This window comes from Epinephelus moara, chromosome 1 (genome assembly GCF_006386435.1).
Source record: "Epinephelus moara isolate mb chromosome 1, YSFRI_EMoa_1.0, whole genome shotgun sequence".
NCBI classification, from domain to species: domain Eukaryota; kingdom Metazoa; phylum Chordata; class Actinopteri; order Perciformes; family Serranidae; genus Epinephelus; species Epinephelus moara.
In genome coordinates this window covers 11,013,221-11,029,877 of record NC_065506.1, presented here as the reverse complement: position 1 = coordinate 11,029,877, position 16,657 = coordinate 11,013,221, and the positions used below count along the sequence as shown (strand labels likewise).

General features: G+C 39.6%; 1 protein-coding gene across 1 annotated transcript in view; it reads right to left on the bottom strand.

The window, feature by feature from the left end:
- The window catches only part of itfg1 (integrin alpha FG-GAP repeat containing 1), a 183,914-nt gene that overhangs the window by 104,050 nt on the left and 63,207 nt on the right, over positions 1–16,657 (bottom strand). The window contains exon 10 of the mRNA XM_050047630.1: positions 2,361–2,512. Coding sequence (XP_049903587.1) covers positions 2,361–2,512 — 152 coding nt within the window. The remainder of the gene's footprint in view (positions 1–2,360; positions 2,513–16,657) is intronic.

Here is a 16,657-nt window from a genome sequence, read left to right as displayed (position 1 = left end):
ATTTATGCTTCATCTGATATCTTATGATTTATTAATGAGAAGATTTAATTATTCTAATTTTGGAAACTTCTGTACTTTGAAAATATTGCTATTGTGGGTACAAGGATTGGAGTTGTTCTTCAAAGATTGTAATGTTAAATGGGTAAAGACTGCAGAAACAATTTCTAAAGGTTAATAACCTAACCTCACACCCTCTTGCCCTCAGCACAGGAGCTCATCAGGGCTGTGTTCTCTCTCCCTGTTTATTCTCACTGTACACTACTCCACTCACTTTACATCCAAGGACAGTTCTGTGGAAACACTTAAATACGCAGATGACACAACCGTTACAGGCCTCATCTCCGATAATGATGAAACCAAGTACTGCAGTGAGGTGGCCCATGCTGTCACTTGGTACGCAATCGATGACCTCAAGACACAGCTAAAACCCAGGAACTCATTACTGACTTGAAGGTACCAAAACACTTAATCCACAGGGAAATGCACACAGTCTATATTCATAAAGTGTGCCTTTAAACAAACCGTCAGGACTTTAATGAAGTTGTGATGTCACAACTACAATATATAGACTGTTTCAAACTTGAAACATAAACATTCTAAATGGTCCCTTTGTATTTCCTGTTTGAATTTTTTGCAATGTATGTGAATGACATCAGCTGACAGGAAGTTGACAGGGACCCGAGGTGTTGCCTAGCAATGCAATTACAGAAAGATAGAAAGTGCAGCTACAGTGCCTTTACAGAGACGCAGAGCGTGTGGAATGGAAAGACCCGGAAACACTGACCAATCAGAGTGGAGTAGGCTTTTTTGGGAAGTAGGCTTAAAGAGACAGGTGCTAAACTGGAGCGTTTCAGACAGAGGGCGAACACAGTTACATTCAGACAGAAGGTATGAAAAAAATAGTTTTTTGAACATTAAAGCATTTAAATATGCTCGGGTGGAAACCGAAAACACAAGCATGAACCTGAAAATGAGCACAATATGGGACCTTTAAATTCATGGAACACAACCATTAGCAAACACCTGAAGTGACACTGCACTAAAGCAAAAGCCCAGCAATGGCTGTACTTTCTCACACAGCCTCATAAAAAACAGATCAAGCAACAACTTCTCACTCTGTTCTGTTCAGCCATCACTGAGTCCATCATCACATCCTCTAATTCAGTATTGTGGGACAGAACTCTAAAGCAAGCAAAGAAGATCATCTCCAACCCCTCACATCCTGCTCATCGCCTCTTCCAGCTCCTTCCCTCAGGGAGGTGCTACAGGTCACCGTCCATTAAGATAAAACGCTTCACAAACAGCTTGTTTCCCTTAGCCACAAGGACTCTGAAGTCCTCCCTCTAGCCCCCTTCTCACATACCACTGACATATATCACCATGACAAGCTGATGTTGTCCATTTATGTTTTTGTGCTGCAGACAATAATCTACTGTACCAAAAACCAATTCCACTGGCTTTGGATACACAATCTATCTATGTACTATATAAATCAAATTAGCCTATGTGGATCAGCATTAGCACATATATCCCAACTTAGTTGTATTTATTCAAATCATTATATTTCATTATCCCTGCTCTACTTTGTTTGATATTTCATATCAATGCGGCAATATTTCTTTTTTCCCCCAGCATGAGAACAAGTCATTGCGAGCACAGTCATTTCACAGAAATTTAATGAGTAAATCCATCTATGCGGTGTCTTTGGAAAAAAAAAATAGTTTTGAAGCTGAACAGATTTACATAAGCCATTTAAGTATGCATCTTGAGTTATTATTAGGTTCCAATCAATTTCACTTTGTGTTCCACTGGAATACTATAGTCAGTATAATCTCATCAAAATGTGGACTGTTACATGACATATTCGAATGTGGGTAACAAATGAAGTGAGTGTTCATAAGACTTAAGAAGGTATGGATTAGAATGAAATACATGATTCTCATGACAAGAATTTCCTGAGACCGCAGTAATAATAATACAAACGCCATTTACATGTAAGTGTGTGCTACGTGTGCAACCCCTGGACACAATGAATCAGTTTGCCTCTACAATGATGGCTCATGAAGTGAGGCATAGTACTGAAATGATTATTTGGAATGGGGTTCAGGGACCTACTTGACAGTATTCCAAGGGATCCCCTGCCAAGCAAGGATTAGTTTAATTTCAGAAATATCTCATTCATTTACTAGACATTATCTTAAATAAGGTCCTGGAGGCACGACAACTTGCGCTTCCTTGTTGTGTGTATAATCCAAATTGAAATGATAATAACAAAAACATTATGTACATATCTCATCCTTAAACACACACACACAAGTATTTTTTCTCCAGATCACCACACCAACAAACATTTCTCCTACCTGCCGCTGGTGTTGCGGAGGACCACCAGGGCATCAGGGAAGCCATCCAGGTTGTAGTCCCCGAAGTGCAGGGCCAGGGGTTGGTTGGGATTCCCTGGCACAAAGCTCCAAACTGTCTCCTTCCACTTGAAATCCGACAGTACTGTCACCCACTGCAACAACATCCGAAACAAATTACACATCAATCAGAATTTCAGATAAAAAACTGAACACAATCATAATGAAAATAAGGGACAGGAGGAGGGTAAATAATTAAAAGAAACCGCAGATGAGCAGTACAAAAACTAAGTCCTTGTCATTTTTAATTTTAAATCATATTCTACTGAATTGTAAAACCTTTTTGTAAAAAGTAGTATCAATATTGTGAAAGCGAATGCGGTGAAAAAATGGTGCATTGCTCAATCAATAAGCAGAAAAAGTCAATTGAATAAATTACTTTTTTAGCAGATTTCAAGCAAACTGAATCAATTTGAAATTAAGGCCATTAAACAGTTATCTTGTGTTTCCACTTGATCATACTGTTTGCTACAGTGTTGTTTTCACACTGGCATAGTAATGCATGTTTTTTCCATCTGGTATGTCTGGGCAGGCAGACAAGTACTCCAAAATACAATAGATAATGAGCGTAATGTACACTGGTCTACATCTAGATTTGGTATTTCTTGTACTTCTTGTCAGGGGGTTGAGGAAGGGAGTGGACGCAAATAGGAAGCCAAAAGTGAATTTCGCAGATGAAGACTTGCAGGATGACAGTGCAGTTTGGGCAGAGCTAAAACCTTCAATATGTTTTCCAGATTTTTCCATGCCATGTCTATCATATGGATAAACAATGTGCCAGGCTCGGATCAAAGTTGCTCATGGCATGGCATGGTGCTCACACATTGTATTCCATTGTAAATAAAGTAATGGAAATCAAAACGTGAGAATCTAACCCAATGGTATATTATGCAAGAATTATCGTCTAAGGTTTGTAAATGGTATTACAACTGAAAGTGAAAGTGAAAGCCAGTCTCAGCTTTGCTTAGCATTTCACCTTGCATTATTTGCATTTTTGTCACCACTGTGTCTGCCATTTTTTCAGATTTTTCTGTGGGAGTCTATACATTTTTTAGGAAAATCCTGCACAGTATACCTTGAATTTATGACAATCTAAAAAACAAAACAAAACAAAAAAAAATTTCAAACTGATAGCAAATGCATGCCTCTGTGGATGAGAGCAATGGTTCTGGGGACCGACATTACCAACAGTATCCCCAACAATCCTTTTAAGTGCAGTTAGAGCACTCAATTTAACTCCTCCCTTACTGTCTCAAGCCGGCTAGTTACAGGAGCACTTTAACAACTAAAAATGTTCCAAAATGACTTTATGTGAAACATTTAATGCTTAAGTCAAATAATAATATGACTGAAGTTCATTCCTAATTTGCCCAACTAAAAGAAATCTCTAGCTGAATTAATCTAAAGTACCCTGAGTGCAAACTGAGACTCCGGCAATGCTTTTCACAAGTACTTTAAGAAATGCATTTACTTGAGAAGTAAAAAGCAAATTACATTATTTGCTAAAATTGACTTATGATTGAGTGCTCAAATCAATTTAGCAGCTCCTCTCCTTGGTGTGGGGATAATGTCCTGTAACAAAGTCTAGAAGAAAGAGAATCAACTTACCAAAATATGACTGAACTAAATGGAACTAAGCAAAAGATAATCAAAGAAACCAGAATAAATTTGATTTATATAATTAACAAAATTCATATCGTGAGAGCTGGGTTTTAGAATCAGGTGCTTTGTGTGTGTGCTCATAGCCTGCAGTCTTACCTTTAATGCCATTCTCTTTACACATCAGACACAGATACTGAAGAAGCCCTCCTACCATTTTAACCAAACACAAGCGAGACATCTTTCCCTCATCTTGACAATTCAATGCCAATGTAATAGGGCCCTCAAGGGGGACTTGCTGTAATACTGCTACTGACTGATTCATGTGGAAGGAAACAGTCAAACTAAAGAAGTACACATAGTAAACTGCATAACAACAAATAGCACGCCAGAGACAGCGATTTAAAAGGCCTTGCTGAGGCCATTATCACCTCTCACTTAATATGAATGCTATTTCACTTAGCAGCTTCATCAACACACTAGCATGGTTAAAGCCTTGACTCTCCATTTATGTCACAACATTGTTCTCTTTTTTTCTGGATGCATTAGCATCCCTACTCATTTTCCAAACACTATCCATGAGTGGCAATTCATGAGTACCAAGTATCACTATTCAGACCATGAATTGTTTCTGACTGGTGCACCCGATTGACCAGATAATTTCAGTTTTTATTAGACTAATACTGTCTAATTACGTTTCCGGTCTTGCCACGTCTGGGATATGCACTTCATTGCTAGTTTATTGGGTACACACAGCTAAAGCTAATGCAGTCTAATAACAACTGCTCTGCAATAAATTCTACCCTTATGAAGGTTATTTGGTTCAATTCTTGTTAAAACTTTTTCATAGAGGTGTTGATTCAACTGAATGACCAGCATGTAGTTTGTGGTGGTGCTGAATTTTAATGCATTATAAAGAGAGGTGTTTCTATTAGTCTTCCCTCATTGATATAAAAGGGGTGGAGACAATAATGGAAACACCAGTCGGTATCACACAATACAGTTACAATACAATACAGCATCAGAAACTGCAGCATCCAAAATGACCATAGAGTTGAATCAACATTTCTCTGAAACAAAGAAAACAGAACATTGGAGCACATTTCCGACAAAGTACCTGCAAAATTCTTGCTGCCCTCGCTCAAACACACTTGCAATTTCCATAACCAAAAGGCTGTCTCTTATAGTATATGTATGTAAAATATTTCAACACTGTCTCAAGGGGAAGCAAATGTGGAAAACATAAATAAAGAAGAGGCTGTTATGAAAAATTCCTATGCCAATTAGAGCTCGATGGATTAAAGCAGTCAGGCAAGATACTGCAGGACAGAAATGTCGATCTAGGTTTGAAGTCATTTAGAAAGATTGCCACAGTTACATAGTTTGTTCACCCAATAGAGCTGCTAGGGTTGTGTATTCAACTGTAAAATATCCCACTTCGCATGCATCTTGGTCACAATTCTTGTCAGGGATCCATATCAAAATTGCTGTTTATGTGTTAATGTTAAAAAATATTTACTATTGACTATTAACTAATTTTTTCAGACTCCCAAATATCAATATCAGCATTGGCTTCAAAAATCCAATATCAGTCAGGCTATAATTCCTTCAATATTATCACAGTAGCATTTAATTTGAAGAAATTTAGTTGATTTTCATTGCATACATGTGAAAAAGTATCAAACTCTAATGGAACTTTTCTTGTTGCTCTCTGGTTTTCTAGATATAAAGAAAAATACATTTTGAGACTCACAACTATTCCAAATGACCAGTTTATATTCCTTTGTGTGTGTGAGAGAGAGTTTGTGAGTGTGGATCCTAGAAAGGCGTGGGGCCAGATGCTGGAGGTTTAAACTATTCATGAATGTTAAACAGAGAGAGCAGGTGCAGGGGGGAGTCACCAGAGAGACACTCACACTCACCAGGACTGCCTCTAATTGCTCTTAATACGACCAGCATGTCTGAAAAAGACAACCAGGGCCTAATACCAATTAGTTTGAAATTTATCACACAAGCCGTGATGTCACTGATGTGAGTTTCCAACAAACCAGCTGTGCACACTATGTGAACACAGGTACTGATGTAGAGGTAACATTCTGTAGGGGTGGCAGGCGGCGGTAGCAGTGGGTGTAGGTCATGATAATGATGTGGATAAAGAATGGCAAGGAATAGGTGTTTTGTACAATTTCCATGGGGACTAGCATTGATTTCTTCACTCCAAAGCAATAATGATAAGGTAAGTAAGACTTATTCCAGCTTAAATACACTGAAGACATCTGATTAACCACTGCTAACCCAAGCCACCCAAACATCTTTCATTCAGCCTCATGTAGTTCAAAGTGTGATTAATAGAATAAAATAAAATGTATGAAACAGAGCAGCATAACTCCTGCCTTTCCTATTCGTTCCAATTAAGAACATTTGTCTCATTTAATTTGCTTAATCACTTTTTGTTTTACTGAATGGAAAATAACTTTTTGTAATGACTTTAAATTGCACCAGTTACACAAGTAGTAAAACATGGTGTACCTGCATGATGAGAGACAACTGCATAAAATGTAGTCCTCTGCCTCGACAAATGTTTTTTACAGAAATTCCCTGAATTTATGGGTATCATATTTGTGATTTAATACCCAAGTTATTTCCAGATATTTGACATATCTAGCCATTGGCAGACACAAAAACCTTTCCTGCTGTTTTATTTTGTAAGGCTGCACATTTTAATATAACACTAAATTGGTTGAAAAATCAAATTAAAGTCGAACCTTTTATTTTAGGGCCTCACAGGCAAACTTCACTCCCTAAATGACCATATGTGTATGGGTCATTTGGCGATGTTGAATTTGTAAAAAAAAAAAGGGTGTGTAACTGAAACACAAATGGTAATTTTAGGGGTTAAGTATTCCTTTAAGTAGAAATAGTGTAGTTCAGGTCATTACATTTCGACACTAACTCTAGTGAGCAGTAGTGAGTTGCAGACAACAGTGATTATGCTCCTCTACATACAGATGGTGTCATAAAAGCAGGGGAGTTATAAACCCAGGTTGAATATTTTTCAGAGGATAAGAGTGAGCTTGTAGCTTTAATGCAACGCTGCCCAGTCAAGCTCTCATTAAATGACCGTTGAGTGATGTTGCAATGCGGTTTAAGAGGCTGACTGCCTGCCATATGGGCGTAAAGCTTGGCTTTGATTACTGCCGTCCAGAGTGGATGGGAGTGCTGGAAATGACCACTGTGTGGTGGCTGGCAGAGAGAAGTGAAGAGAGAGAGCAAGACCAGAGAGGCTGCTGCCAGTAAACACAATGCTAGACATAGGCGCACATAATGGTATACTGTCCCGCACACAATCATGTATATTTGGACACATTTCAAGAGGTGGAACCACTAGACCCCTGGTAAAAATGCCATGGGCACACATGTTAGTGTCAAAAGATGAGCAGACTCTGAAAGTGGCCAATCAGAAGAAGAGGAGAAAGAAATGGTTGGTATGAGAGAAAGAAGATAAAATAAGGGAGAGAAAACAGAAGACGTGTAAGTATGAATGAATTTGTCTACTGTAGGTCTTCATCTAAAATGACTGATAGGTCATGAAATAATAACTCATAGCCTAAAGAGAGGGCACTGCTTTATAATCCAAATGATACTTCCCTTAAATCCAAAGTCCATTATCCATTGAAAGTAAAAAATAATAATGCATAACAATACGCATTCAGGATGAGCTTGAAATGGGAAAACATGTTGATTTAATAAGTATCAAATACACATAAGTTCCCATGTCAGCAGTTATTCTCAGAGCAGGGGGCCATGTTTTCAAATGGCAGCTACATCCTCAATCTTTTTTGGCATATAGTCCACCAGGCAAATGAATTCACTGGTGAGTTATCTTTACGCTGGAGTCCTTTGGTCTGTGCTCAGCACTGCCATGGCGTTCTCTCTCAGGACAGAGTGAGGCCTTTGCTGGCCAGCAGGCTTATCAGCAGACCACTGTGCTGGTGTTGGCCCTGAGGCAATCAGTGTACTGTCTGTTGCCTCTTTCTAACGCTGATTAGAGGAGGAGAGAGGAACAGCACGGAGAATACCAACAGCATCTAGTCAACACTGCAAAAATGCAGACGCACAAACACGCAGAATGTCTCTCATGCACTGGGTTAAACAGAGTCATCTGTAGGCTCTGTGATGGCATGATTACTGCTGACTAAACTGGAAATGACATTTTAACCTATAAATAAATGTTAATATCCTAAAGACGGCCCAGAAGGGGAGCAGAGCAGGCTGGTAGATAAAATAAAATAAAGAAAGCCTTTTTAAGAAAAAAAGAAGAAGAAGGAAACAGACACTAAAATGATGAGACAAAAACTATACATATGCATGCATTACTTGTATGCATGCAATCCCTCACACATATGATAGAGAGATGCTTAATCAAGCAGGATTCATCAGGCCAAGATTAAGCCTGCAATATTAGTAACTAATCAAACTCTGTCAAATCAAACACAACTGTCGCATTGTCATGGTTGCCTTGCTATAATTTATACATGATGTTGTTTCCTGCCAAGACGCTTGATTGTGTCTCTCAAACATTACCTAATGACACCGATATGTGATGATCATATTGTGTGAACATATGGCAGAACAAAAGCAGCTGATGAAAGATTTACAGTAATTGTGGTACAGATGATATCGCAAAGCTCGACAGCAAAAGTGGAAGTGATAAAATTGGCCTTTTTCAATGGAGCTGAGCAGAAAAACAATAATGTACGTCATTTTTCCTCAGCAAGATGAGACAGTGTTTCCCCTGTGTTTGTTTTTATTGCTCAGCGGTATTGTGTGGCGAACTTGCAGGAAATCATATGGGCCTTCGTGAGGATATTAAAGGTTCTAATCTAATCAAATCATTTTTTATTTGAGAAGCTACCGCTACAATGAATAGCCAACCTGACAGAGGAGCATCTTAAATAAATCATGAAGCAGTTACTCCTTCCTCGTGGCTGTGGAAGTTTTGACATTTAATCACTAAATATAACAGAGTATTTGAATAATGTCAAGTGCGTGTCTATAGATTAATCAGTGGCCTAATGTCCTCCCAGTCAAACAGAGCGCTCCTAAGTCTAAATAACCCCGTACTGACATTCGCTGGTTCAAATGTCAACATATTAACACCGAATTGAGTTTGAACGCGTGGAAGTGTGTTAGCGCAGGGATCCAAATGACCTAGTTAATGGAGATGAAGACGATGATGGGATTTGTGCTTGCGAGGTAATCTGATACCTTTAATGGTAGTGAGGGGAAGGATCCCGCATACAAATAGCTTTTCATCAAACAGCGAGAAACACAGCCTGTGCACAGATAGCTTATTGTGGTGTTCTGCATGCACACACATGCACACGCCCGTATGCACACACAACCACACACACACAAAGCACGGGAGAACGCTTATAGAAACGAGCATAAAAACCAGACACAGACCCCCAACATTAAATCGTTCTCCCGGCTTTGCTGATGACTAAAGTGAAAAAGCGACGGCATGCTTGCAGACTCCCATTGATTCAACTTGGCGGAGAGAGCTCCCGCTTCATTAGGCCAAGAAATTAAAATGTGGGCGGCCTGTGGTGGAGGTGGGAGGTGGTGGGGTTTACAGGGGGATGTGGGGATGTGCTGTAACATCGACAGACAACAAGGCTGTCCAAGGCAATAAAATGTACCCCCCCACCCAAAAAAAACCAGGCGTGTAATGAAGCAATGGCTTTTATGATGCCAGCGATATAATGACTGTAATGCTTATCACATTAGAACTGCCACTGAAAGACAGCATGGGTCTCAACAGTGGAGGAGTGGGCGGGAAGAGCACATGGATACCACACTGCAAAATACAAGTTAGGTCAGTATTGCTTTACTCCGCCTGGGCAATTGTGTGATTGTAGCTTTGCGTATGGGTCTACATGTATGTTCTGATAGTATATTTAGGTGATGAAATGTCTGAAATATTCCACCCATTTACACTTTTTCTGTTCCAAAAAAATACTGGAAATGAAATATCATATCTGAGAAAAACTGGACCCTCATAATTGTTTGTATTTTGGCAAACTGGCACTCTTAAGTATGCCGAAGTAGCAGCCCTGTCTCACAGAAATTACGTTTATATAAAACTAACTTGAACTTAACAGCAAATACATAAAGACGACCAAATTTTGTTTTCTATTATACATAATAAGGAAATTGTTGCTGATTAATCTGCTGATCAATAAAAATGTTGACACTGAACGAATCAGCAAAATGTCCACTGACAACATATTTCAGTTATTTTCAGCCAAAATAGGCCATCTTGCAATGCAGTATCCACTCGTAATGGCTGCAGTATTTTATTTATTATTATCATTATTTATTACCTTTTTTTTTTTTTATTAATATTCAACCAAAATCACGATCTTTCCCTAACTTTAACTAAAGTGCTTTTGTTGCCTTCACCTAAGACAGAAGTCTGGAGGTAAATCCAGGGTCCTGGTGTCAAGTTTCTGCACTTTGTATGCCCGCCATCCACCCCAACCACCTTCTTTGTTACTTGAAAGAAACATTGTCTTTGGCAGCATTTGGAATTAGGTATTAGTAGCTCCTATTTGGGATGCACCCATGGGTGTTTCTATGCTTTCAGAGCAGATTCATGGATGTTTACTCTCGATAAACGATGCAACCATTTTTGATACAAATTACAGCAATCTGGCACACAGTGCTACACTACAAACTACAAACTGACTTCCTGTTGCTTTCAGAACACCAGCATGCACCTGTCCCTTTTACCTCATGCAGTGCCGCCCTCTGCATCCCACCTTCAACTCTCCAACACCACCCTGGGGAGGCACACCTCAGTCTGAAAGCCTCTGCACCATCTTAGTGACTGAGGCAAGGGAGCGCATAAGCTATTTCCCAAAATGTTGAACTGCTCCTGTAAGTGGTAGAGTCTTTACTCTAGCTATCTAATGAGTGTTCCACAAATCAACCTTGTTGTATAGCATGTGTTTTAAAAATCTGACAGGACATCATCTTTGTGTTTCCACCAATCTGGTCATCAACTTTGTGTCTAAATCAAGGTGGTTGGCCACTTATTCAGTCCAGCTAATCATTTAGGCCCAATGACACAAATCTCACATGATGCAGAATGTAAATTTATGATTATGCTTTTCAGAACTAAAGCAATTACAACAATTTCATTTACATCCTGTGCATTAATGTCAATATACAGCCTGGTCGCCAATCACAATGTCACCATTGTACGTTTTGGCAACGGATATGTTACATTTGCACGTTTCAAAAGTATCACATCAACATTTCTTAAGTGACGTAGAAGATAATCTGACTTTGTCACTTAGAAGTGGAGAGAATGGTGCCTGTGCACCATCATATCATCTCAGCGAGACGCCTGCAAAGCTGCAGACCACTGTTTGTCATTGCTGTAGGTGCAGGTCTATTGTAGTAGCCAGTGGTGTGTTTCCATCAACATTTCAGGCTTTAGACGTGGGTGTCTTGTGGCTGCCCATTGGCAGAAATAGTGCAACGAAAAGCAGTTGTTTTACCATGACATCGCTGCTTTTCCTGCCACAATTTGTGCCCCCAAAACTGGGTGTTTAACCCAAAACGTGATCTTTTCCTAACCATAACCAAGTACATTTTGTGTGTAAACCTTACAACATGTTAACAACAGTGTTGTTGAACCGTTAAGTTTCAGCATATCTGCTACATAATAACGTGCAAATATAACGAATCAGTGGTTTGCTGAAACATACAATGACAACATTTTGTCTAGCGACTGGGATGAAATATATTTTAAATCCATGTTGTATGCAATACAGCTGGGGAGGTGGTAGTCCACTGACACACTCTAAGTGTAGGGGTCAAAAGATGTGCTGGTAGAGTGAGGATGTAACAGCTCACTGCGATGACTTTTTTTTTTTTTTTTTTTACAGGTAGTGATGTTGTTCCACATATTATAATGACATTTCTAACCATGTTTTTATCCATCCTATGCTGCCTTTATCTGTGGTTAATGGCATCTGTAACTATGTACCAATACACCTTGCACTGACATGTACTTATCCAAAATACCCAGATACAGATTGTTTTTCATCAGCAGGTGTAAATGAGGTCATGGTTTGCTCCCAGAAAGAGGCGGTCAGAGTCAGAGCCAGAGCCAGAGCCAGAGATGGAGTGAGACCATATGTCTTTGTGTCTGCTGGGCAGGGCGGGGACACTGCTACCTGCTGTCACTGTCACCTCTTTGACCACTGACTGACCGGCTGACTGGGATAACTGGGGGGAAGCTGTCTGGCTCACACTGGCTGCCCTTACACTGTCTGGGCACCAACAGTAGGCAGCTGGTTTGGTCTTTGTGGGGGTGGTATGTGTGTTTTGCATTTGTGCATGTGTATAAATGGGGCATGTCAACAAGAGACCAAAATACACACAGACATGTGCAGAGATAAAACATATATACATATATACAGTACATGTACACTGAGAAAGGCTAAGGGGGTGGTAAGTTCATCAACACTGAAGGATATTTTAAAAAGTAAAACAAAACAATGCTAGCATAGTACAGTGCCAAATGAAAATGGTTATGCAGCATGTATTGTTGATCCAATGTAACAGCTCCTGCAGTGACTGTGTGGGCATTAGTCACTGTTTAGGAATTTCTTTGTTTTCGTCTTCAGACACCATAGTCAACATTAGGTAGCACAAAAGAACAGTACCAACAGACCCAACGCTAATCAACTGTTGCCACCCACAGAGCCAGGTGATTTGCCCTGTGGCCACACTGTGGCTACTTGGGGTCACTCACACACTGATGGACTGTGTGTGAGAAAGCTGCGTCCCACCATCGTTCTTTCACTACAAACAGACAGACTCAACTACTCCTGATTTCATTCACAGTACATAAACTACACCTGATATTGACATGTCCTCTGTATCTGGATGCATAATAGAAACAGCTGTTATTAATAAAGATTTAAACTGCATTGTGATCTGATCTCAATATGCAAATTATGTAAGTGGGGCTGGTGAACTTGTAAACAAACGTTACGCTCCAGTTCAAAGGAAAGAAATGCCATAGATGGCCGTCATTCATTTTCAAATCACTTTTTGTGAGGGAAAACTTACAAGATACTGCTGATACTTCTAACCTTAGCTGGACAGATTAAAAGGATATTGATTTTCAACCAGCTTTGTATCATAACCATGTGGGTAGTATGTGTAAATGAACTTTATCTTGCCAGCGCCCATAACTTCCTTGTCATTTTCCAGTGAAAAATGTTCGCTGGCTCTCGGGCTGTTGCTTGAACTACACATAGTACTTCCACACTTTTGTATGCCTGCCACCACCACAGGGGTCAGCTTGTCCTGAGGCTCACCTCCTCTAACAGCACAAGGCCTCAGGACAACCCTCACACAATCCAGCTCGACCAAATTATAGCTAAAGAAAAAGTAAACTACATCAACTATTGGCCATCTACGACAAAAACCCCAACACAAACTTCAATGCGATTTGGCCCAAACAGACAATACAAGATGGCTATCTGACTGCTGTGACAGATCAGAAACTGAGAAAGATACTATGACTATGTACAGACTCAGTGATCACAGCCTGGCCATAGAGACAGGCAGACCTGGCTGCCTACATAAGACCGGCTGTGTCAGCTCTGTCCTCAGAGACAGGTGGAGACAGAGCAAGATTTCCTGCTACAATGTTGCACAAATGAAGACATCGGAACAAAATTCTTCACAAAAATGAAATATAAACTCCAGGATTTTGACACACTCTCTGACCAGACTAAAATGCAACATGTGCTTGGAGAAAACAGTGTCAGCGCCATAGATGCAGTAAGATATGTCAGCACCTGTCACAGCCTAAGAGACAACCAACACAACAACATATAGTTCCTCTCATCACAGATTGCACTCTGCCTTTTTTATTTACTTCTTCATTTCATAACATTTTTTCTCTTTCAAAATGTATGTCTATGCAGTTGTAATAATACATTGTTGTTAACTGTTTTTGAATTGTCACTGTCTTAAATTGTAATTGTGCTTTGGCAACACACAAGAAATGTCATGCCAATGAAGCTCTTTGAATTGAACTGAGAGAAAGAGACAGAGAGAGATAGAGAGTAATACGAGAGTTTGTGAACCCACCAGCGGGAGTGTTTATGGGTCTGGTGCGGCGCAGTGCATTCTGGTAGTTGTAAGTTTTCAACCTCTTGAGCAAAAGCAAATGCCACAGCCCCTTTCTCTGTTTTCTCAGGTTATGTAGCTCCAATTTCGAAAGAATTTGCTTCTTTGTATTGATAAGACAGACCAGTTTTGTGAAAAGATCATCTTTTCAGCAGTGATATACTTCTTTTAACTAGCAGACGGAGGCAAAGTTAGATAACCTTTTAAATTGCTGGGCAAATTTTGTTTTAAGAATGTGGTCACACTGTTCAGACTACATTTAAAGTTGGCTGAGACAGCAATATGGTTTATCACAATGTAAATTTGAGCATTCCAATCACAATGCGTTCAGTGTATTTACTTACATTTGTATTTGCTTTCCTAGACAGGATATTAGATACAGATCATCTAATGATGCCAGAAGTATCACTAACATGGTGATATGCCATAACCTCCCCAGTATATGTGATACTCAGGGATGAGAGATAAAAGTGAATACTTGAATAGTGTAGTAGTGAATAGTATATTCTTGATATTGATATACATTACTGTAAATAATTTAATGATTGTAAAGATCTGGTAGAGCAGACCTCAAAGACCAGTTAGACATTACATTTATTCACAGTGCTGATACAGGCAAGAGAAGATGACCTCTTGCTTTATTTATTCACATGAAATATGGATTTTCTACATAATGATGGATACATTTTTTCCATCAAAACAAATAAACAAAAAAATCCCATGCGACTATAAAGTGTGGCTGTGACTTTGCTGGTCGTGTGTGAGTGTGAGAAAGAGCAGATAAGGTGCCCTTGATTGATTGTTCCCTCTCTGCCAGATTTTATGGCCTGACAATGAACTTCATAGTTGACCAAAGACACTAACTACAGTATATGGGAATGTAGGGAAATGAAAGCAAGTCAGCAACTCCTAATGCATACATGTGCTTCATGTACAAATTGTTGAACATTTAATTTGATGAATTTTGTCACTGGCGTATTTAGGAGTATACTGCAGTGTAATGCAAGCACTTAGCGGGAACCCAATTATTATTACTCTCTATTATATCAAGAAAATGATTCTAAGTCTGAAAGACATTCAGTAATAGAATGTTTGTAATGGTCTGTGTAAATCTGATGCTGTTTATTGAGGGATGGTACGTCTTAATTATTGTTCTGATTAGAGAAGTCCATTTGTAAAGCCATTTCATCAGTGCTTAAACACACTGAGATGTTATTCAGCAATACTGCTCGGCTCTGCATTTTGCTGTATCGAACTGGAAATGAGCCATGCTCTTAAAAATGCAATACGCTTTCGGCTTGTTCTTGTGAATGTGTTCTCTGATGTTCAGGAGGTCTTTCCTTCTAGCTAACATAATATATAAGTCACATTTTTGTTTGCTTTCTTTTGCTTCAATGTCCTTGACAAGTGTAACACCCACAGGCACTCAATTACATTATTCTCTGCAGTAATGTCTGATTGTGTTAGAGAATGTGGGTGAGGAAGAAGGGAGGTACAAAGTAGAATAAATGTGATCAGTGTGTGTCTGTTAGGACAGAGAATGAAACGGAGAGATTGTTGGAAGCCCCCTGCGGTTTCTTTCAATATGGTGATCTAAAGGCCTGAAGCTGCTGCAGAGGTAGAGGCAGAGCTGTGGCTGAGACCACAGGAAGGAAGGAATGAATTGCTGTTTGGAGATGAACTATAGACACACACTAGTTTTTACTCAGCAGGACTTCCAAGCACACCCAAAGGCATCTCATCATGTCTTTGTCGGTACAGAATACATGTAACTATCACTCGCCATTCCTCTTTTCTTCTTTTCCCACCCTCATTCCTTCTGATGGGATGTTCCTCTCAAAGTGGCAATGAAGGGCCAACAGAAAGAGCATTTTTGGCCTATCTTCCTTCCTCCCCCTCCACCCTTCATATATTTTTCTATTCTCATCAGGCCATCTTTTCTTTCCACTTCTCTCCCTTTATTCCCCTATCCCTCTTGAGTTTTCTCCATCTCTTACTCCTCACTTTCCTCAGTCTCTCCCTCCATTTCCTCTGTAATTGTCAGTGGGCAGATACCTCAAGGGGAGACATCTGCTGACTAGCTGCTCCACTGTAATGGACCAACACACACCTACAGTACACACACACGTGGTGTGACATAAAGCATAATTATCGACTCATACAGTGTTTATATCACGAATAATGATGAACAGATGAGTATTGTGATGTTAATAAACATGTATGTGTTGGCTTCTGCTGGTGAAGGTTATGATTGTACATTATTATCACTACTCCATGAAAACGTAGTAGCATAGAGAGAGCCTGTTTTTTTATCCCACACTGTGTTCACCCTTCCCTCTCTGCCTGTCTCTCTCTGTGACAGTGATGACTGTCTCTCAAACACATAGCGACACAGAACACAACATGTGTTCACTTCATCC